The 27,591-nt window shown below is 43.5% G+C and overlaps 1 protein-coding gene across 1 annotated transcript in view; it reads right to left on the reverse strand.

Moving 5' to 3' along the window:
* The window catches only part of mettl9 (methyltransferase like 9), a 36,868-nt gene that overhangs the window by 6,958 nt on the left and 2,319 nt on the right, over positions 1-27,591 (reverse strand). The window contains exons 2-3 of the mRNA XM_039776393.1: positions 22,605-22,780; positions 14,020-14,210 (exon numbers count right to left, since the gene is read on the reverse strand). Coding sequence (XP_039632327.1) covers positions 14,020-14,210; positions 22,605-22,763 — 350 coding nt within the window. The 5' untranslated portion in view covers positions 22,764-22,780. The remainder of the gene's footprint in view (positions 1-14,019; positions 14,211-22,604; positions 22,781-27,591) is intronic.

The following is a 27,591-nucleotide window of genomic DNA, read 5'->3' on the forward strand; positions in this document are numbered from 1 at the left end:
ATCTCAATTGGAAAAAATCCTGCTGGCTATCTCTACTGATACGGACTGGTGATGAGTTAGGAACGAAAGGATGCCACATTGTTTGATGGAAATGAAAAGTCTAAACCTACAGAGGACTGAATTCAAAGACAACCCGAAAATCAAAGTGGAAAAAATGATGCGGCAGGCAGGCTGGCGAGTCCATTTTGCCGAAATGTTATTACAGCAACTCCAAATCGTACTCAGTAGTTTGTATGGGGCTATGGGCCCCCACGTGGTTGTATGCATGCCTGACAACGTCCTAATGAGAAGATGTATGGTGTCCTGGGGTATCCCCTTCCAGATCTGGCTGAGGTGCAACCTGGCGACGTCAGATGGACTGGAACATAATGTCACACCCAGAGGTATTCTATTGGATCGAGGTCAGGCGAGCGAGTGTGGGGGCCAGTCAATGGTATCAATTCCTTCATCCTCCAGAAACTGCCTGCATACTCTCGCCACATGAGGCTGGGCATTGTCGTGTACCAGGAGAAACCCAGGACCCACCGCACCAGCATAGGCTCTGACAACGGGTCCAAGGATTTCATCCCGATGCCTAACGGCAGTCAAGGTGCCGTTGTCTAGCCCGTAGAGGTCTGTGTGTCCCCTCATGGATATGCCTCTCCAGATATACCATCACTGACCCACCACCAAACCAGTCATGCTGAACGATGTCACAGGCAGCATAACGTTCTCCACGGCTTCTCCAGACCCTTTCACGTCTGTCACATGTGCTCAGGGTGAACCTGATCTCATCTGTGAAAAGCACAGGGCGCCAGTGGTGGAACTGCCAATTCTGGTATTTTATGGTAAATGCCAATCAGGCTCCACAGTGCCCACTAGAGGACGTCGGGCCCTCAGGCCACCCTCATGAAGTCTGTTTCTGATTGTTTGGTCAGAGACATTCACACCAGTGGCCTGCCTTCTGGAGGTCATTTTGTAGACTCTGGCAGTGCCCATCCTGTTCCTCCTTGCCCAAAGGAGCAGATAGCAGTGGGTCCTGCTGATGGGTTAAGGACTTTCTACGAGGGGCCCTGTCAAGCTCTCCTGCAGGAACAGCCTGTCTCCTGGAATCTCCTCCATGCCCTTGAGACTGTGCTGGGAGACACACAGAAAACCTTCTGACAATGGCACGTATTGATGTGCCATCTTGGAGAAGTTGGACTACCTGTGCCACCTCTGTAGGAATGAATGTGCCCATCACCTCTGGCAGTTATGCGGCTGTATGTGAATTAGTTTATACTCCAGGGAATTTCAAAACTTGGGTCAAAGCTTTTCTTCTAAGAAAATACACAACTTCTGTGTAGCTCAAAAGTTTCAACGAAAGCAGAGTGTACTGTATATTCAGCACCCTTCTATATACATATCTGACCTCCATGCTCCACAGAGCCTGCTCCCACTTGGGTAAAGCCGGCACCACCCTTAGGTTCATGTTCTTTGACATCCCCCGTAAAAGAAGTTTAATATGCCACTGTCCTCTGTACAAATATTTTATGAATCTACTTTTCTTTCTACTCACATGTACACTTATTACAAAGCCAGATTTGGCAGAGGGTTGGCTCATTTAGACCTGCTAGGCAAGCATTAGAAGACAACATAGGGACAACTGCAAAATGGGCATTGTATACTATTTTTGTATCCCCTTTTCCTTGTTTGGAATGGCATGATTCAACGAAGTGGGGGCCTGCATGTGAAGAAAGAGCATCAACCTTGGAACATTGCCCGGCGCACCTTTGAAGCCGATGGACTGATGGGAGATACCATCATCCGATTCTGAAAATCCTTCCAACACAGCTCCGAAAATGGCAGACTCTACACATCGGGCCCCCCCACCTGAAGGTCTTGTCATGGCTTCCTTTGACTGTTATGCCGCGTAAACCGCCATTAAAGAAAGCAAAGTTATTTCTCCTATGTGATTTCTTACCGCCGTATCGCCTTTTAATATCATATCTATATAGATTCTGGTTATGTAACACGCCGCAATTACAAAAGAACTCATTCCAACAAGGGAGCTAATGCCCCCTGCTGTATACACCCAAATTTCTTGGATCACGGACTACCTGACCAACAGACAGCAGTTTGTGAGTCTCAAGGACTGCGAGTCAGAAATGTTGTTGTGTAATACTGGAACACCACACTGAACTGTCCTGTCTCCCTCCATGTTTAATCTCCACACACCCACACCTTATTACATTGTGAATAGAATTGTTAATTCTAAGGCAAACTCTACATTTGTACATCAATCTGAGCAAACTGCAGAACCCTCCAAATGACTGTGTCCTCATAGACGGGACGTCCAAGACGCACACATAGACAGAAGTGCTTGTAGTGTGACAACCAGAGACTCAGAATCGTAACATGAAAGGCCAACCACCCCTTTGCACATACTAGACGGCATGTGCTCTTCAGGACCAGTAAAGCATCTGCCGGTCAACTGTCTACACCAGCCAAAGTGTGTGCAGGCCTGAAGGACCTTCCTTCACTTCCTGCTGTGCTTGTAGCAAGCAGAGTGTCACTTTGTCGGTTAATGCTCTATTAGACTACTTGATTTATGTGATGCACCTTATTGAATAGCTTACGAGGAACAATATGGAGGAGTACCTAAAACTCAGAGTTTGTATAGTTACAGTGATTTTGGAAAGTATTCAGAACCCTTCATATTTGTTGCAGCCTTATGCTAAAATCGCTTAAATTCAACAAACTTTCCAAATGACACTACCACTGTTGGAATAGTATTGCACAGATGACAAGCGGTGCCCGACTTCCTTCAGATGTGACGCTAATCTTGATTTCATCACACCAAAGGTTCTTTATTCTCACAGTCTGAGAGTCCTTTAGGTGTCTTTTTGAAAACCCCAAGCGAGCTTGTGTGTGTCTTTATTTGAGGAGAGGCTACCGTCGGGTCACTTTGTGATAAAGCCCAGATCGGTGGAGTGTTGCAGTGATGGTTGTCCTTATAAATGTTTCTTCCATCTCCATACATATTTATTAATTAAAAGCGCTTCTGTAAAAAGGCCAGATTTCCACCCTAGGGACAAATAAAGTTCTATCTATCCATGTTACTGGATGTGAAGACCTGGCTCGCATTCAGAAGTCCATATTCATCCCTAGGGTGTGGCTGTGCAGGCCACTCGAGGATCTCCGTGTCTTTATGGACCTGGCTTTGTGCACATGGCCACAGTCACACTAAAACAGTAAAGGGCCATTCCATAAACTGTTGCCACACAGCTGAAAGCCCACAATTGCCTAAGACAGGAGTCTCCAACCTACCCCCCCATGGAGCTACTTTTACAAAATGAAAATGGCCGAGAGCTACTCGTTTTTCTAAGGTTTATTCTCATAGCTTATTTCAACCCAAACAAACTAAATAAGCTTGTTTTGCCCAAACGTTTACAAAATGTTGGTGTTCACAACTCAAATTTTGCATTAAAACATCACAAAAAATATATTTAGTTCACCTGCAAGTGCATTGTATTGTATGTTTGTGTATTTCACTCACACTATTGAATTAAAACCTGAATGCTGTCAAAACACAACAATGCAATTCCAAATCCAGATATGACTTATTGATTTGTCATTTTGTTCCATGTCACTGTGTCACTTTATTCACAGGTCCAGTTGCATGTGTGATGTGTTTTTTAGTTCGTCAGATGAGTCAACAAGAGAGGCAGGTGTCTGGTGGAGTGGAGCCCCCTTAGGTTCACTCTCATGGAGTCATTTCAATGTTTGTCTGTCAGTCTTGTTCTGAACTTTGATTTCATGGCATTCATGTCAGACTCACCGAGGTATGGAGACCCAAACAAAGCAGACATCTTCAGAGCTGCTTGGTGAAGATTCTTATAGTTATCTGGCTCTACTAAGCTCCAGGAATGCTGTTGAGACTTTAACTGCACATCATTTTAAAGGTTTACTAATATATAATATATAAAATCCAATGTCTGTCTCCGTCTATATGTCCGCTTTTCACGAGAGAACTACTTAGCGGATTTAGATCGGGTTTTATTTTCTATAACTTGCTTGAACATTCTGGTTGATTTTGCAACTTCTCTCATTTCGCTGTGTGTCATAGTTCGCAGGGGGCCCTTTCTCCATCCCCTCGGCCCGCTGCACGTTTCACCGGATTCGCCCAAATAAATCGCGAACTATGATACATTCACTTGCCAGCTTCGGGGTGTGTTCCTTAACTCTGCTTAGCTAGCAAACGAGAGAACAGTTGAATTCAACTTTGCTTGATATTTAAAATAAAGTGTTACTTAGGTCTTGCGGAGTTTGAGTCCGGATATTCTATTAAGTGTCTGCCACATTGAAAAGATAGATTGCAATTCAGATTGTGGATCGTGATTTTGTGTTAAAAGGATCGTGATGATTTTTTGGAAAGATCGCCCACCCCTAATTTGACTAATCACGTTTTCAAAGTTATGTAGGATTCATGAACCCTTGGAGCTACTGTACTTGGAAAGGGGTGGCGAGTGATGTGTTGGAGACCCCTGGTCTAAGATGTCTTTCTCTGCTGTAGGGGCCTAGCTGAAACCCTGCCATCACCACTCCTCTACCAAGCTTTACAGCAGGCATTATGTAGCCCAGGAATGTAGTGTCCTCCTGGCATCCGCCAAACCCAGATGCATCCACCAGACTGCCAGATAGCCAAGTGTGGCTCATCACTCCACAGAACACATTTCCACTCCACTCAAGTCCAATGGTGGGGTGTTTTACGTTTTCTCCCAGCTCCATACAGGCTCTCCAGAACGCAGCCAGATTGACCATCAGGTTCTTTTGCTCAGTCTGACCAGCTCGAGGAATAGTTGTGGATGTTCAAAACTCCTTCCATCTAAACATTATGAAGGCCACAGTCAGGGCCGGATTTTCCTATAGGCTAACTAGGCTTCAGCCTAGGGCCTCAAGATCAAGAGGGGCCTACAATCAAATTGTTAGCAATTTGAACAAACTTAAAAATGGGAGGTGAAAGGGCCTCATAAGTGGAATAGCCTAGGGCCTCTTTTCATCTAAATCCGGCCCTGGCCACAGTGCTCTTGGGAACCTTTAATGCTGCAGACATCTTTTTGCAGCCTTCCCCAGATCTGTGCCTCGACACACTCCTGTCCCTAAGCTCTACCGGCAATTCCTTTGACCTCGTGCTTTGTTTTTTTTTGCTCCACTGTGGGACTTTCCATGGACAAGTGGGTGCCTTTCTTAATCAGGTCAAATAAGCTGAAATGGCCATGAGTGGACTCCAAACAAGGTGTACAAACATCTCAGTGATGACCAAAAGAAACAGAGACTGCTTGCGTCAATGTGAAATTTCAGTTTAATTTTAACAAATCTACAAAAATTTCTAAAATTCTCTTTTCGCTTTGTCATTTTGGGGTATTGACTGTTGATTGGTGTGTGTGTGTGTGTGTGTGTGTGTGTGTGTGCGGAAAGGTAACTTAAATAATTTTAGCAAAAGGCTACAAGATGTAAAATGTGGAAAAAGTTAAAAGGCCTGAATGATGTCTGAATCTACTGGAGCTTGTGTATGTTCTCAGATAACCGTAAAGGAGAGGAATTGTACTAACTAGAAAAAGAGGAACAAATGACGATAACTGGGAAATGCAGAGGTCTTGAGCTATCTGAACTGAATTATATGGGAAGTGGTTACATGACACAGCCTTTAAGTATCTTGGTGTTGTGGAAATCAAATGGGCAGCTATCGGGTTTTTCCAAAGACCAAGACTTTGTTTAATGCGTTTTGTCAGAAGTGGTGTGGCAGTGTGGTGTGGCGGTTAGGGCACTGGACTTAAAACCATAGGGGTTGCCAGTTCAGTTGTTTCCAACTCACTGTACTCCAACTAGAAAAAAGGAGAACAGAAGTAATTATAGTAACACTTTACAGTACATTACGGGTGCTGTGGGGCCAGCCTGCTCTATTACATGTTTAAGTCACTTATTGCTACATGATATTCTGTACATTCAATTAATTATCATTATTATTCATGGTGGCTCCAAAATCCGTACTAACCTCGACTTTCTCTGCGGTTCTTTTTCCTGGTTTTCTCTGGTGACGATCTGCGCCACCACCACCCGATCAAAGCACCGTGATGTCCCTACATTGATGTATTAAAGGCCAGAAGTCCACATGACCGTCATCATCATCAAGTTCTTCCATGTGAAGCCTGAATACCAGGACTGAGGACTGATTGAGGTCATTTATGTTAGGTAGAATGCCTAATGAGGGCTGGGTGGTCTTGTGGCCTCGGAACCCCTGCAGATTTTTATTTTTAGTTTTTTTTCTGTCCTCCCTGGCCATCGGTTCTTATTGAAGAGCCATTTTCTAGTTACATAAGATTCATAAATAGTTTACTAAATGATAGTGCATAATCTACGGGAGGTTCCTATAACCCCCAGCAGTTGAATAGAATTGGTATATTCTAACTATTTCTAGCTTCTCTGACTAAACATTATTCTCAGCTAGCGATCAGCCTTGCCATGTGTAAGGTGTAGAGGGCACATGGTTTTAAACCGTGCCTTTCATACCTTGTGCGTGTGTTTTTGTGTGCCAAGAAACATTTCAGACAAAGCACTTATTTGAAAGTGCTGTGCCGTACGTTTAAAGCGTATAGAAGAAGTTACGAATCTTTAAGTATAGAAACAACTAAAGCTTTAAAAGAAAAGCTAAGTTTAGAGAATATATACAGTGGTGTGAAAAACTATTTGCCCCCTTCCTGATTTCTTATTCTTTTGCATGTTTGTCACACAAAATGTTTCTGATCATCAAACACATTTAACCATTAGTCAAATATAACACAAGTAAACACAAAATGCAGTTTTTAAATGATGGTTTTTATTATTTAGGGTGAAAAAAAAATCCAAACCTACATGGCCCTGTGTGAAAAGGTAATTGCCCCCTGAACCTAATAACTGGTTGGGCCACCCTTAGCAGCAATAACTGCAATCAAGCGTTTGCGATAACTTGCAATGAGTCTTTGACAGCGCTCTGGAGGAATTTTGGCCCACTCATCTTTGCAAAATTGTTGTAATTCAGCTTTATTTGAGGGTTTTCTAGCATGAACCGCCTTTTTTTTCAATTGGATTCAGGTCAGGACTTTGACTAGGCCACTCCAAAGTCTTCATTTTGTTTTTCTTCAGCCATTCAGAGGTGGATTTGCTGGTGTGTTTTGGGTCATTGTCCTGTTGCAGCACCCAAGATCACTTCAGCTTGAGTTGACGAACAGATGGCCGGACATTCTCCTTCAGGATATTTTGGTAGAGAGCAGAATTCATGGTTCCATCTATCACAGCAAGCCTTCCAGATGCTGAAGCAGCAAAACAACCCCAGACCATCACACTACCACCACCATATTTTACTGTTGGTATGATGTTCTTTTTCTGAAATGCTGTGTTCCTTTTACGCCAGATGTAACGGACATTTGCCTTCCAAAAAGTTCAACTTTTGTCTCATCAGTCCACAAGGTATTTTCCCAAAAGTCTTGGCAATCATTGAGATGTTTCTTAGCAAAATTGAGACGAGCCCTAATGGTCTTTTTGCTTAACAGTGGTTTGCCTCTTGGAAATCTGCCATGCAGGCCGTTTTTGCCCAGTCTCTTTCTTATGGTGGAGTCGTGAACACTGACCTTAATTGAGGCAAGTGAGGCCTGCAGTTCTTTAGACATTGTCCTGGGGTCTTTTGTGACCTCTCGGATGAGTCGTCTCTGCGCTCTTGGGGTAATTTTGGTCGGCCAGCCACTCCTGGGAAGGTTCACCACTGTTTCATGTTTTTGCCATTTGTGGATAATGGCTCTCACTGTGGTTCGCTGGAGTCCCAAAGCTTTAGAAATGGCTTTATAACCTTTACCAGACTGATAGATCTCAATTACTTCTCTTCTCATTTGTTCCTGAATTTCTTTGGATCTTGGCATGATGTCTAGCTTTTGAGGTGCTTTTGGTCTACTTCTCTGTGTCAGGCAGCTCCTATTGAAGTGATTTCTTGATTGAAACAGGTGTGGCAGTAATCAGGCCTGGGGGGGCTACGGAAATTGAACTCAGGTGTGATACACCACAGTTAGGTGATCTTTTAACAAGGGGGCAATTACTTTTTCACACAGGGCCATGTAGGTTTGGATTTTTTTTTCTCCCTAAATAATAAAAACCATCATTTAAAAACTGCATTTCGTGTTTACTTGTGTTATATTTGACTAATGGTTAAATGTGTTTGATGATCAGAAACATTTTGTGTGACAAACATGCAAAAGAATAAGAAATCAGGAAGGGGGCAAATAGTTTTTCACACCACTGTATTTTTCTTTTTTTTTTTAATTTGCATATTATTCTACGGTATAACAACTTTTTTCTTTATTCTTGTGTGGATTATTTGCTTTGAATTTTCACTAAATAATTTTAAAACAAACTCTGGGACCGAGAGATTTCTTTCAGCACGCGTTTTACCCGTGCTTGAACTCGCCTTACACTCCGGCGGCTACATTTACTGTTAATTAGTATTGCCTAATTTTAATTTTTGTCTTTTATCTCTTTCTTCACCCTGTAAAGCACTTTGAGTAACATCATTTGTATGAAAATGTGCTACATAAATAAATATTGTAGTTGTTGTTGACACAAACCAGCCACTAAGGTTATGTAGCAATAAGTGAGTAATCGATGAAGTACAGATAGCCATTGTAATCCTTTTCATCATCCAGCAAGGTCTTGTTATAAAGGGATAGAAAGTAATAAGTGCACCTACTCTAAAATATTACTTAATTCCATATCCTGATTTTGTAAGTTAGCTTGGATAAATTTTTTTAAAATAATAAAAAAAACAAAAAAAAACCCAGCAACAGCACAGAATAAAATAAAAAGGCAACATTTTGTGCATCCGAGTGTTACAAGGAAAAGTTTGAGCTGAAGAGACAAAATGATGTCTGCCTCTATGCGGGGTCATATGATGCGACGCTTATGAAACGACCTCATGTCGCCGTGATTCAAAGGCAGTTTATGAGCCACGTGCAGTACGAAATTATCTGAAATCTCGCTGATTTATTTTGAGTCAAACAGCAGTACAGTAACCACACTTACATTACATGGCAAAAATGTTTGTGGACATCCAACCTTCACACATATATGACCTTGTTTGGTGTCCTACTTCAAAACCAATAGCAGCCATCAAGATGGAGTTTGCCCCTCTGTAACAGCCTCCATTCTTCTGAGAAGGCTTTCCACAAGATTTTGGAGAGTGTCGGTGTGAATCGAGGTCCATTCGGCCAAAAGAGCATTTGTGGAGGTCAGGTGCCGCAGTTTGTGAGACTCGAGGACTGTGTTTCTGATATGGATGGAGCACCGGAAGGACTTGGCCTGTATCCTTCTCTCTTTACTCTGTATTCTTTACAGTACAAATATAACCCCAGGTCAAGTATTACTTGAAGAAATTCTTAGAGGATTCTGGGGGTGCTTTGATAAGGGGGACGAGACAGAAGTATAGGGTCAGGTGGAGAAGTTTGCTTTGTGGGGCAAAGAGAATGGTCTGCATCTTAACATCAGCACAACTAAGGAACTGGTTGTTGACTTTCACCGCACCAAAGAGTCTCTGTGTCCTGTCACTGTTCAAGAAGAGGATGTTCAGGTATCACACTCCTACAAATACTTGGGGGTCCACATCAATGACAGGTTGGACTGCTCTTGTAACACAGAGGAATTATAGAAGAAAGGGCAGAGCAGGCTCTTTTTTCTTAAGAGACTGTGTTCCTTTAATGTCTTCTCTAGTTTTGTGATGGTCAGTGTGGTGTGCTAGGCCAGTATCATCACTACAAGAGAGGCCCACTGAATTTACACACTAATTAAATGGGCAAACTCAGTTATGGGACGCATTCTGGACACCCTGGAGGTAGCAAAGGGGAGAATACAAAACAAAACAAAACTAAGTGCCATTATGAACAATGCTGCACATTATCTCTATCACACACCAACATGGAGGACTATCAGCTAACAAATTATTCAGTAGAGAGTGTGTCAAGATATGCAACTTGGGGTCCATCAGCAATATGCCTGTAGAGTACCTCACTGAGACTGGGACTGTCAAGTCAGAAGTTTTCTTTCTTCTTTTTTAGTCATTCTGGTGTGTGTTCAGACCATAGAGAGACATACACTCACCTAAAGGATTATTAGGACCACCATACTAATACGGTGTTTGACCCCCTTTCGCCTTCAGAACTGCCTTAATTCTACGTGGCATTGATTCAACAAGGTGCTGAAAGCATTCTTTAGAAATGTTGGCCCATATTGATAGGATAGCATCTTGCAGTTGATGGAGATTTGTGGGATGCACATCCAGGGCACGAAGCTCCCGTTCCACCACATCCCAAAGATGCTCTATTGGGTTGAGATCTGGTGACTGTGGGGGCCATTTTAGTACAGTGAACTCATTGTCATGTTCAAGAAACCAATTTGAAATGATTCGAGCTTTGTGACATGGTGCATTATCCTGCTGGAAGTAGCCATTAGAGGATGGGTACATGGTGGTCATGAAGGGATGGACATGGTCAGAAACAATGCTCAGGTAGCCCGTGGCATTTGAACGATGCCCAATTGGCACTAAGGGGCCTAAAGTGTGCCAAGAAAACATCCCCCACACCATTACACCACCACCACCAGCCTGCACAATGGTAACAAGGCATGATGGATCCATGTTCTCATTCTGTTTACGCCAAATTCTGACTCTACCATTTGAATGTCTCAACAGAAATCGAGACTCATCAGACCAGGCAACATTTTTCCAGTCTTCAACTGTCCAATTTTGGTGAGCTCGTGCAAATTGTAGCCTCTTTTTCCTATTTGTAGTGGAGATGAGTGGTACCCGGTGGGGTCTTCTGCTGTTGTAGCCCATCCGCCTCAAGGTTGTGAGTGTTGTGGCTTCACAAATGCTTTGCTGCATACCTCGGTTGTAACGAGTGGTTATTTCAGTCAAAGTTGCTCTTCTATCAGCTTGAATCAGTCGGCCCATTCTCCTCTGACCTCGAGCATCAACAAGGCATTTTCGCCCACAGGACTGCCGCATACTGGATGTTTTTCCCTTTTCACACCATTCTTTGTAAACCCTAGAAATGGTTGTGCGTGAAAATCCCAGTAACTGAGCAGATTGTGAAATACTCCGACCGGCCCGTCTGGCACCAACAACCATGCCACGCTCAAAATTGCTTAAATCGCCTTTCCTTCCCATTCTGACATTCAGTTTGGAGTTCAGGAGATTGTCTTGACCAGGACCACACCCCTAAATGCATTGAAGCAACTGCCATGTGATTGGTTGATTAGATAATTGCATTAATGAGAAATTGAACAGGTGTTCCTAATAATCCTTTAGGTGAGTGTATATACACCCACAAGCTATTATAATGGGGGGGGATGCACCTAATGAGATGATGGATGGTGTCCTGGGGATCTCCTCCCAGATCTGAACCAGGGCATCACTGAGCTCCTAGACAGTCTGAGGTGAAACCTGGCGGCGTCGGATGGATCAAAACAATGTCCCACCCAGAGGTGTTCTAATGGAGTGAGGTCAGGGCGAGTGTGGGGGACATTCAATGGTATCAATTCCTTCATCTTCCAGGAACCGCCAGCATACTCTTGCTACAGGAGGCTGGGCATTGTCGTGCACCAGGAGGAACCCAGGACCAACTGCACCAGCATAGGGTCCGACGATGGGTCCAAGGATTTCATCCCGATACCTAATGGCAGTCAAGGTGTCGTTGTCTAGCCCGTTGAGGTCTGTGCATCCCTCCATGGATATGCCTCCCCAGATATACCCACACTGACACCCCACCAAACTGGTCATGCTGAAGGGTGTCACAGGCAGCATGACGTTCTCCACGGCTTCTCCAGACCCTTTCACGTCTGTCACATGTGCTCGGGGTGAACCTGCTCTCATCTGTGAAAAGCACAGGGTGCCCGTGGTGGATCTGCCAATTCTGGTATTCTATGGTAAATGCCAATCGAGCTCCACAGTGCCCACTAGAGGACGTCGGGCCCTCAGGCCACCCTCATGAAGTCTGTTTCTAATTATTTGGTCAGAGACATTCACACCAGTGGCCTGCCTGCTGGAGGTCATTTTGTAGGCTCTGCCAGTGCTCATCCTGTTCCTCCTTGCCCAGAGGAGCAGATACTGGTGGGTCCTGCTAATGGGTTAAGGACATTTTTACGAGGGGCCCTGTGCAGCTTTCCTAGAGGAACTGCCTGGCTCCTGGAATCTCCTCCATGCCCTTGAGACTGTGGTGGGAGACACAGCAAACCTTCTGGGAATTGAATGTATTGATGTGCCTGCCATCCTGGAGAAGTTGGACTACCAGTGCCACCCAACTGTGTAGGGTCCAGGTATGGCCTCATGCTTGTGTAGTAAAACACAAAACGAGTGAAAAATCAGATGAAGAGGGGAAAAATGTCAGTCGCCTTCACCTGTTAAACCATTCATTCCTGTTTTGGGGGTCGTCTCTTTGTTGCCCCTCTAGTGCACCAAAGCAGCTGACACTGATGAACAGGCCCCTCTGCTACTTAACTGAGCAGATCAACAGCCCAGAAGTTTCATTGACTTGATGCTATACTTGGATTCATAATTGGTCCTTTAATTTTTTTTGAGCAGTTTATGTATTTATTTATTTAAAGAGGTTCTTTAAAATGACAAAATTTCCCACTGGGGACAAATAAAGTATTGTCTATCTATTTATCTATCTAATCTTCTGATGTTGGATGAGAAGCTTTGGCTTGCAGTCAGCATGCCAATTCATCCCAGAGGTATTTATTTAGTAGGCTGGAGGTCTGGGCTCTGTGCAGACCACTCGAGTTGCTCCATGTCTTTATAAACCTGGCTTCGTACACATAGCCAATAATAAAAGGTCTTCCCCAAACTGTTGCCACAGAGCTGAAAGTGCACAATTGTCTAAAAGTTTCTTTGTCTGCTGTAGCATTAAATTTAACCCTTTACTGGAATCAAGCAGCCCAAACCCTGCCATTACCCCTCCTCTAACAAACAGTAGGCAATATGTACTCCAGAAGGTAGCGTCCTCCTAGCATCGGCCAAGTCTAGATTTGTCTATCAAACTGCCAGATAGTGAAGCCTGCTTCATTACTCCAGACAACACGTTGTCCCTGCTCTTAAGTCAAATGGCAGTGCATTTTAAACAACTCCAGCCAATGCTTGGCATTGCACATTGTGCTCTTGGGCTTGTGTTGAGCTGCTCAGCCTTGGACCCCCATTTCTTGAAGCTCCCGACACACAGTTCTTGTGCTGATGTTGCTTCCAAAAGCAATTTAGATCTCTAAATTGGAGGATGGACTATTTTTACGTATTTCAGCAATCAGCAGCACGAGTCGGTGTACTCCACCATGTTGCTGCACCAGGATGCTTCCACTTCACAAAAACGCCACTTACAGTACAAATCAAGCAGAGCAGACATTTCACATATGGACTTGTGGCAAAGGTGAAATCTTATTTAAAATATCACAGTGGTCTTCAGTATGACCCATTTTACCGCCAATGGCTGTCAGTGGAGATAGCCTTTACGTACAGTAGGTGCGGTGGAAACACCTGAACTCAGTAATTCGGAGGGTTGTCCACATATTTTCGGCCAAATTCTGCATATGAAAACGTTCCATCATTTTATTCTCTGAACTTGTAAAGGAAGCAGCATTAGACATGAAGGAGGAACCGAGCCTGGACAGGGTGCCAATTTATCGATTCACACATCCACATTCACTCACGACAGGCCAATCAATATAAAGTGTACGAAAAGAAAATGGGGTTCCTGGAGAAAACCCATGAGATACGGAGATGATGTTCAAATTTGAGCTTAGTCACTGCACCAAGGCCTGTGGAGCGGCGAGCACTAATTACAGCACCACTAGGCTACCTATGTGTAGAAAACTAAGCAGCAGCTAACAAACCAGTAAGAAGCATCAACCTCCATGGCATCTTATTTGGAGAAAAAAAAAGACAAACCCAAACACCTCCTACTTCGTAACAATGAAAGTGAAGATATGGCTCACCCATTGATGTTGGTCCTGGACATGAAAGGGCCGAATACAGTGGAGATAAAGGAGTGGTACATCTGAGTGAGGAGCCAGGTGGACTTCTCTCTGCTTCTGTTTAGAAACTCCTGGGTCTCAACATCCAGGTGACTCTGGATAAAAGCGGCTTCTAGAGACTTATTCAGGAAGTCGGTGTGACAGACATACCACTGGGGGAAGAAGAGTTAGTGACAGCCAGTCAGAAGTTGCAATGAATTGAAGAGCGCTAGACAGCAATCTAAAATTGTTTCACCAAAGGCATTCAGGCACAAATCAAAAATAAACATAAGCAATGAAAAAAAAAAAAAATCAGAGGATGGCCATAGAATGAGTAAAAGACTCGGGATGATACAAGCCAGCACGAATGTGACCACAGAGGTGGAAAGTCCCACACTCCACTTCTATGAATGCTCTCAAGTACCAAGGAGCCAGTAAGACATCAGCTACCGAGTGGTATGACTGAGGACAGAACCAAAGCCAGCTCTAGCTCACCAGATGATCACCTTTCAAAGTTGTCCACTCACAGTATTTCCACTCTAACTGGCACACCCACTTACCGTAATAGTTAGTTAGCCCAATGTCTCCCTCAGAACAACCTGAACTCGTTGACGACTCAACAAGTTGTCACCATTGCAGTACTAGGATGTGGGACAAATATGAAAGCCACTAGCTGGCATCTTGAGCGGCTTTCTAAGAAAACAGGCCTCCTAGTTCACTCACAGCTTTACACGGAGCACACAACGTATATACTTGCGGATAAGTTCTCCCACGGATATGTCGGGACTTGCTTTTACAGTAAAATTTCTGGTATTTTATAAATGTCTGTCATATAAGTCGAATGCGGAAAACTCACGCTATTGGTACAAGGGATTATGATATGGGGCGGCACGGTGGCGCAGTGGTAGCGCTGCTGTCTCGCAGTAAGGAGACCTGTGGGTTCGCTTCCAGAGTCCTCCCTGCGTGGAGTTTGCATGTTCTCCCCGTGTCTGCGTGAGTTTCCTCCGGGTGCTCCGGTTTTCATGCAGGCTAGGTGCATTGGTGATTCTAAGGCCTTGTTCACATGGGCGTTAAAATCGAGCGTTATTTTTGCGTTCGTAACGTCCGGTGAGCGCGGATCAAGCGCGAGTGTATTCTACGTAGGAGTCAATGAGAGTGTTCACACGGGCTTTGGTGACGGCGCTTGTCCGGCAGCGCGTTTATACGCATCAAAAAGCGTTGCATGCAGCTTTTCTTGCCGTTCAAAACCCAACGAACGCAAGGAAACCGCTTCTAGTTCGTTTTCTGCGCGTTTATTTTATGCTTCGGAGGACCGGATATTTTTATGTTTTCATATACAACATATATATTTTCATATTGCTTATTTTATTTTATTGTCTCATGTAATTTGTAAACCATGAACCTATTAATTTATGTTCTAATATAATATTTGATAATGATTATGTAGGGGGGCAATCCATGGCGGGGGGGCATTTCAGTGCATAACACCGGTGTAAGCGCACACTCGACTACTGTTTCCTTACCTCAAAGTGACAAGTAGTCTCTCTTCGGGGATAACACCAAGTCGCATATTGGTTGATTGGCGTGCAATGTGGCATTGCACCAGCTGCAGCAGACAATCAAAAGTGGAAACCGACATCCGACTGTAGTTAAAAAACTTGCGCGGAAATTTTCGCATTTCTTCATAAAGCACAAAAAAACTTCCTTTAACCCGACGTTGTGCAGTCAGAGGATGAACCCAGTAGCGGCGATTTTTCTCTCCCTACGTCGCCGTATTACGAGTATTTTTAAAACAAGAAGATTAATATCTAACATAGCAAAATGGTCCATATTGAAAGGAGGCACCTCAAATAAAACGACAAGGGCTTTCATATCCAGTTCCCGACACTGCCTCCACAGGTTAACACACAAACTACAATTTGGGCTGCAGGCTGGCGTTAGACAGAGACAAACGAACGCCGGTGCAGAAGTCAATCGATCGCCACCACAAAATGCAACATAAACGTCTAGGACGTTCAGAGCAAGTTCGTTTATCCAAAAACTTAACGCCCCTGTGAACAAGGCCTTAATTGTCCTAAGTGTGTGTGTGTGTGTGTGTGTGTGCGCGCGCCTTGCCTGGGCTTTGTTCCTGCCTTGCGCCTTGTGTTGGCTGGGATTGGCTCCAGCAGACCCCCGTAACTCTGTGTTAGGATATAGCGGGTTGCACAATTGCTGACTGACTGATTATGATATGCTAATGGCGCCCACCTGAGAGAGCAACCATGGAGCACACGGCCTTTTGTGTGTGGATGATAACGTTTGCACCGATTTGTGTTTTTTGTATCTCACACCCTCATACACCTTAAACGTAAGAGCATCCCTTATCTACGATTAGAAGAAAGTATGAAGCTGGCTATGAATTAAACATCGTTGAAGTGGCGAAAGAAATTGGTAACTGCGCTGCTGCAACAACATTCGATGTGTCTGAGAAACTGATGTGAGATTGGAGGAGGCAAGAAGATGTGTATAAAAAAAATTTAAAAAAAGTGTCGCATTTTTGAACGGGCGTGTAAGTCAGGGTCTGATTTTATGATTGACCCGACTTATACATGAGTATATACGGTACTTCAATATAGGGGTGCCCTTAACACGGCTCGCTCCAACTATTAATCCTCTCTCGTAAGTCTGGGCCTAGAACTCTTTTTAGGACTGTTAATAAACTCATCCAACCCCCTCCTAGTCTAGCATGCCACAATATGGCTGAATGGTGTCAGGCTTTCTTACCAAAATTGATCAAATTGATCAGTTTCCCCTCCACACCTCAATTGCTCACTCATACTGATCTGCCATCTCCATCGTCAAGACTCCCTTGTTTCGCTTGTGGACTCTCTCGCCATCTCTGAACTTATTAAAAGGTCTAATTCCTCCTACTGTCTGCTTGATCCTGCCCCCCATTTCTCTGCTTAAGACATGCTCATCCATAATTAGTATTCCTGTTGCCTCATTGGTAAATGCAGGTTTCGTTTCAGGTTCTGTCCGTACTGCCCTCAAAACTGCTGCAGTTACCAAAATCCTTAAAAATCCTTCCCTCTCCAGTTACAGGCCTATCTCTGATCTCCCTTTCTTGACTATGGTGATGGAACGTGCGGTTGCTACACAACTCCATGACTTTCTTTTAGATCAGGGGTGGGCAATGTCAGTCGGTCCTGGAGAGCCGCTGTGGCTGCAGGTTTTTGTTGCAACCCTGTTTCTTAATGAGAAAACAATTATTACTGATGAAACCCTTATTGCTTAAGTGACATTTTCATGCTTCATTTTAGTGGTCTCGCTTGTTAAGGTTCCCCACCCTCGATTGCTTATTTCAATCTTAAACAGCTACATTCACTATTTTATTGGCTATATATCTATACATATATCTATGTATATATATATATATATATATATATATATATATATATATATCTATATCTAGATAGAGATATCTATATATCTATATATCTATATATCTATATATCTATATATATATATATATATATATATATATATATATATATATATATATATATATATATATATATATATATATATATATATATATATATATATATATATATACACACACACACACAGTGGTGTGAAAAACTATTTGCCCCTTCCTGATTTCTTATTCTTTTGCATGTTTGTCACACAAAATGTTTCTGATCATCAAACACATTTAACCATTAGTCAAATATAACACAAGTAAACACAAAATGCAGTTTTTAAATGATGGTTTTATTATTTAGGGAGAAAAAATCCAAACCTACATGGCCCTGTGTGAAAAAGTAATTGCCCCCTTGTTCAAAAATAACCTAACTGTGGTGTATCACACCTGAGTTCAATTTACTGATTACTGCCACACCTGTTTCAGTCAAGAAATCACTTAAATAGGAGCTGCCTGACACAGAGAAGTAGACCAAAAGCACCTCAAAAGCTAGACATCATGCCAAGATCCAAAGAAATTCAGGAACAAATAAGAACAGAAGTAATTGAGATCTATCAGTCTGGTAAAGGTTATAAAGCCATTTCTAAAGCTTAAGGACTCCAGCGAACCACAGTGAGAGCCATTATCCACAAATGGCAAAAACATGGAACAGTGGTGAACCTTCCCAGGAGTGGCCGGCCGACCAAAATTACCCCAAGAGCGCAGAGACGACTCATCCGAGAGGTCACAAAGACCCCAGGACAACGTCTAAAGAACTGCAGGCCTCACTTGCCTCAATTAAGGTCAGTGTTCACGACTCCACCATAAGAAAGAGACTGGGCAAAACGGCCTGCATGGCAGATTTCCAAGACGCAAACCACTTTTAAGCAAAAAGAACATTAGGGCTTGTCTCAATTTTGCTAAGCAACACCTCAATGATTGCCAAGACTTTTGGGAAAATACCTTGTGGACTGATGAGACAAAAGTTGAACTTTTGGAAGGCAAATGTCCCGTTACATCTGGCGTAAAAGGAACACAGCATTTCAGAAAAAGATCATCATACCAACAGTAAAATATGGTGGTGGTAGTGTGATGGTCTGGGGTTGTTTTGCTGCTTCAGGACCTGGAAGGCTTGCTGTGATAGATGGAACCATGAATTCTACTGTCTACCAAAAATCCTGAAGGAGAAGGTCCGCCATCTGTTTGTCAACTCAAGCTGAAGCGATCTTGGGTGCTGCAACAGGACAATGACCCAAAACACACCAGCAAATCCACCTCTGAATGGCTGAAGAAAAACAAAATGAAGACTTTGGAGTGGCCTAGTCAAAGTCCTGACCTGAATCCAATTGAGATGCTATGGCATGACCTTAAAAAGGCGGTTCATGCTAGAAAACCCTCAAATAAAGCTGAATTACAACAATTCTGCAAAGATGAGTGGGCCAAAATTCCTCCAGAGCTGTAAAGACTCATTGCAAGTTATCGCAAACGCTTGATTGCAGTTATTGCTGCTAAGGGTGGCCCAACCAGTTATTAGGTTCAGGGGCAATTACTTTTCACACAGGGCCATGTAGGTTTGGATTTTTTTCTCCCTAAATAATAAAAACCATCATTTAAAAACTGCATTTTGTGTTTACTTGTGTTATATTTGACTAATGGTTAAATGTGTTTGATGATCAGAAACATTTTGTGTGACAAACATGCAAAAGAATAAGAAATCAGGAAGGGGGCAAATAGTTTTTCACACCACTGTGTATATATATATATATATATATATATATATATATAAATAAATAAATAAAAGTCAATGTGTGTATGTATGTTCCAGCATCACTGCCCAACGGCTGGTACACATGTTTCTCAATCAGGTCAAGTCAAGTTGGGCAGCATCCACCGGTACAGTGTGTTGCCACACCCACTACATGACAAAACAACTCGGGATCCTGGTTGGCAACCCACCAGGTGGACATGTGGTCCAGTCTTACCCTCTGGAAATGACCCTCTATCCACAGCCAAGTGTTACGTGGGTGACCCCTTGGCCTGGTCCAGCCACTCGGGTCCCCAACAATAAGGATCTTACAAGCCGGATCACCCTCGGGAAATCGTGCCACATGGCTGTAGTGCCGTGACCGACGCTCCCTCACAACGCAGGTCATGTGCTTCATTCGGGACTCCATTAGCAACACAAAGTCAAACCAACGGGGCCCAAGGATTTTTCGGAGAGACACCGTACTGAAGGAGTCCAGTCTTCATCTCAGGTCACTGGATAGCATCCATGTCTCGCAACCATATAGCAAGACAGGAAGCACCAGGACTCTAAAGACTTGGACCTTCGTCCTTTTGCCGAGATATCGGGAGCACCACACACCCCTTTCCAGTGACCTCATGACCCCCATGCTCTCCCAATCCATCTACTGACTTCATATGAAGAGTCACCAGAGACATTAATGTCAATGCCATGGTAAGTAAAACTCTCGATGAGGTCGACACTCTCTCTGCGGGCAGACACACTGCTGATGGCCGTGCCCAAGTGATCATTAAAGGCCTGATCTTTGGTTTTTATCAGGACACTCACAAGCCCAGACGCTCAGACTCCTCACTCAGTCTCGAGCGTCCTGATCAGAGCCTCCATTGAGTCCGCAAAGATCACAGCATCATCAGCAAAGTCAAGATCTGTGAATTTTTCTTCACCAACAGATGCCCCGCAGCCGCTGGACCCCACGACCTGCCCACCACCCAGTCAACAGTAAAAATACTGTAGGGTGTAATCAACCCTAACCCACCCCCTTCCGGGTAGGGTGGGGGGTGATCTTGCGCTTATGTATGCATGTTATGTTATCATTCAGTTGACACTCGGAACGACCACTAGAGGGCGAACTGGAGGCGACTGCCAGTATTCTTTATGTTTGAGCTCCACCGCGCCCCTGTTGCTTTTGAAATTAAATAGAGTTCTACACGTGCAAGTGTGTGTGTCTGTCCGGCCCGGAAGCGAGATGTAGAGTCTCCACCTCCGAGGATATGCAAGCGAGGTCAGCACACCGGCAAAAGGAAACCTCCTAAGAAAGACAGTCGCTTAGCTGCTAATGCACAAACGACGTGAGCACGTCGGCTCCATGAATCCGCAAAGCAGAGAGATGCCCAGAGTAGTTCTGACGATTTCAATACTTTCTAGGATCCACAGTTAGTATATAGCAGGCGACTGCCAGCATTCTTTATGTTTGAGCACCACCACACTGCGCCCTATTTCTTATTTTAATTAAATAGCGTTGGCCAGTTCCGAGCGTCAAATGGATGATAACATACAAACAAGATTGCAAGACAAGCACATTAACAGAAAATAAAAATTCACTAATTTATTTTAAAGTTGTGTTTTTTTTAAAATATTTTTTTAAACAATTTAAAAAAAAAAAACACTATTTTACTCATGGGCAACGCTGGGTATTTCAGCTAGTTAGCAATAAAATGTAAATGACAAAGCAGCCAGCAGTTCTCCATCCAGTTTGCTTTCTTATACATCTGTGTGTGTGTTCATCATGCTCCGTTTGATTTAACAAAACATGTAACAGAACTTGTGACAGACTAAAAATTATCTGTTCTAGGCTTCAAATCATTTGGAGGATATCCTTGGAGAGTAAAAAATATCTACGCTGTAAGAACCTTACATTGCAGACTAACAAGCCAATAAATTAAACAAGGTGTTAGACTGGCAACGATTGGTTTCCAATTAAGCAGTTGGGTTGGAATGAAAACCTGCAGCCATTGCGGCCCTCCAGGACCGTCATTGCCCACCCCTGGTCTAGAGCAGGGGTCCTCAATCCCAGTCCTGGAGAGCCGCAGTGGCTGCAGGTTTTTGTTCTGACCTGGTTGCTTAATTAGAAAGCAATTCTTGCCAATAAAGCACTAACAAGCTATGAAATTAAATTAACTCTGCTATGTCAGGTCATTCTCATATCCTAGATTTTCTTTCCCTTTCTATCATGCAAATGATTTGAAGGCTAAAATGGACGAGTAATTCTCAGTCCTTCACTTTTTTTCTCTTCATTTTTCTTCCAAGTATTTCATTAAACCCAATAGTGCAGATAAATACACACAGGTGTAAATGGAGAAATGCTGCTCTCTCTTGTCATTTGCATGTTATTGATAATAAGGAGCAATTCAAATAGCTGTTTAAGACAAAATTAAGCAATAAGGGCTCAAAATCACTAAAGTGGAGCAGAAGTGTTACTTTAGCAATAAGTGCTTTTTATTAAGCAACTGGGTTGGAGCAAAAACCTGCAGCCACTGCGGCTTTTCCAGGACCGTGATTGAGGACCCCTGGTCTAGACGATACACTCCACTCTATGAGCCTTTTCACACACAGCACAGCACTGAGACAGCTCTTCTCTGTGTAGTTAATGATCTTCTCCGGTCTGCAGATTGTGGTTTATTTAATAATCTCCTTCTCCTTTTTGACTTAAGTGCAGCATTAGTTAATCGTGAAATCCTCCTCTCACGTTTCTCCACTGTGGGGATCTCTGGCTCAGCCCTTCAATGGCTCACATCATATCTTTCTAATAGGCAAAAGTTTGTCACACTCGGCCGATGTAAGTCCTTCACCTCACCTGTGTCGCGTGGTGTCCCTCAGGGTTCACTCCTTAGGCCATTACTCTTTCTACTTTATATCCTTCCTTTGGGCCAGATTATTTGCAGACATGGCCTTAACTTCCACTGCTATGCAGACGATACACAGTTATATCTTACGCCATCTATCTAGCTTACACTAAAGGAGAACTCTTCGCATCGAGCGCTCAGAAACTGCTTCTAACCACTTTAAGTGTAGAGCTTCCTGGAGAGGTCAGCGGAGAGTTTTCTCTCACTCTCAGCACCCACATTTTCTGCTTAACACCATCACTACGCCCCACTTGCCCACAGAGCAGATCCCATCGGGTCTGTAGTAAGGGCAACAAAACTAAATAAGCAAGTGGGCCCTTAGTTTGTCTCAGTTAGACTTGGCATCTGTTCAAAACATTTTGGTGTGAAGGTGCCACCTCTCAGCCTCCACTTCTCACTGGCTTGGAAATTCTTTAAAATGACGTCACTGCCTTCCTTTCCACTCCAGCTACAAGAAAACGCTCAAGTCCCAGCATACCTGATTTGTGTCGTGACAGCTTCCTGCCTCATTCATCATGCTCAAGTACAGCGATTTGGCGAGTGGGCTCCGGAGATGCTTCCCAGTCCACATCCTCCGCAGAAACAGAAGAAATGCAACGTAAACCGCAAGCCAGGCACCCCAGAGCAGTATTCTCATCTGCTGAGGTGCAAAACCTGTTGGCATAAAGAAAAAAATAACAGTTACATACAGAATATGTCCACTACTGGAATGGAGTAAAGGCCCATCCAAGGTTGGCTCTAGCCTTATGTACGGAAATGCTGAAAAGTGCGATCGGATGGATGGATAGATATAGGGTGGTCCAGATCTAATTATGCAATTTTCATTACTCTAGAATTTATTACATAGAAAAATCACTCGAAAAATCCCGGACCATCGAGAAATGTGCAAAATGACGACATGAAGAATCGTCTTTGCACCGAACTTGAATCGTCCCCGTATAAATCAAAGTCATCCAGACGATCTGGATCTGCATAATTAGACCTGGACCACCCTATAGATAGATAGATAGCCAGTATTGAAGGAACGACGGGCTAACAAACACTGCGACAGATTTTTGGGGTACCAACCCAGCTGTCCCCGTTTAGATGATCTATCTTTCTATTAAACTGTGTTTTATATTTGTAATTCACCACTTTGCAGAGATCGGTTTCCACTTTGACACTGAAGAGTCCTTCTCTACTAATCAATGTCAAAAAAGCCAAATTAAGCCCACCGCCACTCAATGTTGTGTAACAAATAAAATGTGAACACTTCCAATGCGGCAAACCATTTTTATAGGTACAGTAGGTGGATATAAATCGACATCACAAGTGGAATTAGAAACAATCTTCAAGTACCAAAGTGAACCACCCACCTACCTAAATATGTCAAGGTATAAAAACCAATTTAAAGTGTGTTAAGGCAAACCTTCATGGCTGTCAGTCTGCCGAACCCTCAGAAATCTTGACCCCATCACATAACTGACCACCACGTTTGCGTGAAACATCGACTCTACTTTTAAAGCCAGGCTTTCCAGTACCATCTGGCCTTCACGGTATGGACAGGCCTTCAAGTTTCACAAATCCTTCTCAAAAGACAGTAGGTCTCCTGAGACTTTCCTAGGTTATTTTCTGTAGGAACACCTTCACAAGGACTTTGGAATTTTTAATGGTCAAAGGCTACCTGTTTCTGTAAGTAAAATTTGAGTTTTTTAGTACCCTTAACATAGTCAATGTAATGTGTTAGAAACAGTAAAGCACGACCAGCAATGCTCTATCAATTAGGCCTTGCATGTGTGGAAATGCCACAAAACGTTGGAATTTTCCTTTCAAAACGCAGGTCCAGATTTTGTAAAGAGACTGATAAGCTTGGAGATCATTTCTCACCCCGAGTTAAGCAGACCTGGGCTAAAGAGTTAAAGAGGCTCACTAAATGTTTGTAGACGGCCTGGCGTACCCTCTTCCGTGAATAAATTTTGTAACTGTCAGCAGAATCCAAGTGTTTGAATCGTGTGTTGTTGCACGTTTCTCGTGCTCATCTTAGCTGCTTGTGCATAATTCGTTTTGAAAGTGAAGCAATACTGATAAAGGCTTTTCGGCTAAGTTTGTATCTGCTCATCTGTATTCTATTTACCGTATAAGTCGGGTCTTGAAACCCAAAAAATCGATCATAAAATCAGACCCCAACTTATACACCCGTTCAAAAATGTGACATTTAAATTTTGTTTTGTTTTTTTTATACACATCTTCTTGCCTCCTCCAATCTCACATCAGTTCCTCAGACGCATCGAATTTTGTTGCAGCAGTGCAGTTACCAATTTCTTTCACTGCTTCAATGACGTCTAATTTAAAACCAGCTTCATATTTCCTTCTGATCGAACACTCCATCGTAGATAAGGGATGCTCTTATGATAAAGGTGTATGAGGGTGAGAGATACAAAAAGCACAAATTGGTGCAAGTGTCGCTTTGGAATTGTTCAGGTAGCACTGTGTGGTCACGTAGACACAATACAGAGGAAGAGAGAGAGGGGTTAGGAGCACACGCTGATACAGCGCATTACCACACCCACGTAGAAAAAAAAAAAGGCTGTGTGCTCCGTGGTTCCTCTCTCAGGAGGGCGTTGGCATATCGTAATCTCTTGGACCAATAGCGCGAGTTTTCGACTTTTGACTTATACGACCAACATTATAAATCTCTTGGACCAATAGCGCGAGTTTTCGACTTTTGATTCATACGACCAACATTATAAATCTCTTGGACCAATAGCGCGAGTTTTCGACTTTTGATTCATACGACCAACATTATAAATCTCTTGGACGAAAAGCGCGAGTTTTCGACTTTTGACTTATACGACCAACATTATAAAAAACCAGAAATTATACGATGTAATCAAGTCCCGACTTATCCACGGGAGAACTAATCCGCGAGTATATACGGTACATTTTGCATCGCATTATATGAAACATAAAACATGTTAGAAGTTATATCAATCATTCCCACAATTTTATGACTATTTCATATTTGTTCTATATGTACAGTATCTCACAAAAGTGAATAAACCCCTCACATTTTTGTAAATATTTTATTATATCTTTTCATGAGACAACACTGAAGATGACACTTTGATCCAATGTAAAGTAGTCCGTGTACAGCTTGTATCACAATATAAATTTGCTGTCCCCTCAAAATAACTAAACACACAGCCATTAATGTCTAAACCGCTGGCATTAAAAGTGAGTACACCCCTAAGTGAAAAATGTCCAAATTGTTGCCAATTAGCCATTTTCCCTCCCCGGTGTCATGTGACCCGTTAGTGTTACAAGGTCTCAGGTGTGTTAAATTTGGTGTTATCGCTCTCCCACTCTCGCATTCTGGTCACTGGAAGTTCAACATGGCACTTCCTGGCAAAGAACTCTCGGAGGATCTGAAAAAAAGAATTGTTGCTTTACATAAAGATGGCCTCGGCTATAAGAAGATTGCCAACGCCCTGAAACTGAGCTGCAGCACCAAGACCATACAGCAGTTTAACAGGACAGGTTCCGCTCAGAACAGGCCTCGACATGGTCGACCAAAGAAGTTGAGTGCACGTGCTCAGCGTCATATCCAGAGGTTGTCTTTTTAAAATAGACGTATGAGAGGTTATTATTAGGGGGTGGGGGGGTCAGCCTGTCAGTGCTCAGACCATACGCCCGCCGCACACGCCATCAAATTGGTCTATATGGCTGTCGTCCCAGAAGGAAGCCTCTTCTAAAGATGATGCACAAGAAAGCCCACAAACAGTTTGCTGAAGACAAGCAGACTAAGGACATAGATTACTGGAGCCATGTCCTGTGGTCTGATGAGACCAAGATAAACTTCTTTGGTTCAGATGGTGTCAAGCGCGTGTGGCAGCAATCAGGTGAGGAGTACAAAGACAAGTGTGTCTTGATTACAGTCAGGCATGGTGGTGGGAGTGTCGTGGTTTGGGGCTACATGAGTGCTGCCAGCACTGGGGAGCTACAGTTCACTGAGGGGACCATGAATGCCAACATGTACTGTGACATACTGAAGCAGAGCGTGATCCCCTGCCTTCGGAAACTGGGCCGCAGGGCAGCATGCCAACATGATAATGACCCCAAACACACCTGAGGGTAAAGGTGCTGGACTGGCCAAGCATGTCTCCAGACCTAAACCCTGTTGAGCATCTGTGGGGCCTCCTCAAATGGAAGGTGGAGGAGCACAAGGTCTCCGACATCCACTCCTCCATGACGACATCATAAAGCTGGTGGAAGAGGATTCCAGTGGCAACCTGTGAAGCTCTAGTGAACTCCATGGCCAAGAGAGTTAAGGCAGTGCTGGAAAATAATGGTGGGTGGGCACACAAAATACTGACACTTTGGGCACAATTTGGACATTTTTCTCTTAGTGGTGTACTCACTTTTGTTGCCAGTGGTGTAGACATTAATGGCTGTGTGTTGAGTTATTTTGAGGGGACAGCAAATTTACACTGTGATACAAGCTGTACACGGACTACTTTACATTGGATCAAAGTGTCATATCTTCAGTGTCGTCCCATGAAAAGATATAATAAAATATTTACAACTTCACTTTTGTGAGATACTGTATGTATTTAGACATACTGAACACCAGCAAAACCAAGGAGCTGGTGGTCGATTTTAGGAGGCCCAGGCCCCTCATGGACCCCGTGATCATCAGAGGTGACTGTGCAGAGGGTGCAGACCTATAAATACCTGGGAGTGCAGCTGGATGATAAATTGGACTGGACTGTCAATACTGATGTTCTGTGCAAGAGAGGACAGAGCCGACTATACTTCATTAGAAGGCTGGCGTCCTTCAACATCTGCAATAAGATGCTGCAGATGTTCTACCAGACGGTTGTGGCGAGCGCCCTCTTCTATGCGGTGGTGTGTTGGAGAGGCAGCATAAAGAAGAGGGACGCCTCACGCCTGGACAAACTGGTGAGGAAGGCAGGCTCTATTGTAGGCACGGAGCTGAACAGTTTGACATCTGTGGCAGAGCGACGGGCGCTGAGCAGGCTTCTGTCAATCACGGAGAATCCACTGCATCCACTGAACAGGATCATCTCCAGACAGAGGAGCAGCTTCAGTGACAGACTGCTGTCACCGTCCTGCTCCACTGACAGACTGAGGAGACCCCACACTATGCGACTCTTCAATTCCACCCAGGGGGGTAAACGTTAACATTATACAAAGTTATTGTTTGTTATACCTGCATTGTTATCACTCTTTAATTTAATATTGTTTTGTTTTGTTTTTTTTAAATCAGCATGCTGCTGCTGGAGTATGTGAATTTCCCTTTGGGGATTAATAAAGTATCTATCTATCTATTTAATTATACATGCTCATATATATTGTCACACACGTGCACATGGGAGGCAGCTAAAGGGCCCGACTGAGGGCAATTCCGAATCTGACCGGGATGTGGCAGAGTGCACGGACTCTTTTTCTCGCTTTCCAGCAGACCA

Source organism: Polypterus senegalus, chromosome 13, assembly GCF_016835505.1.
Source record: "Polypterus senegalus isolate Bchr_013 chromosome 13, ASM1683550v1, whole genome shotgun sequence".
Lineage (NCBI taxonomy): Eukaryota > Metazoa > Chordata > Cladistia > Polypteriformes > Polypteridae > Polypterus > Polypterus senegalus.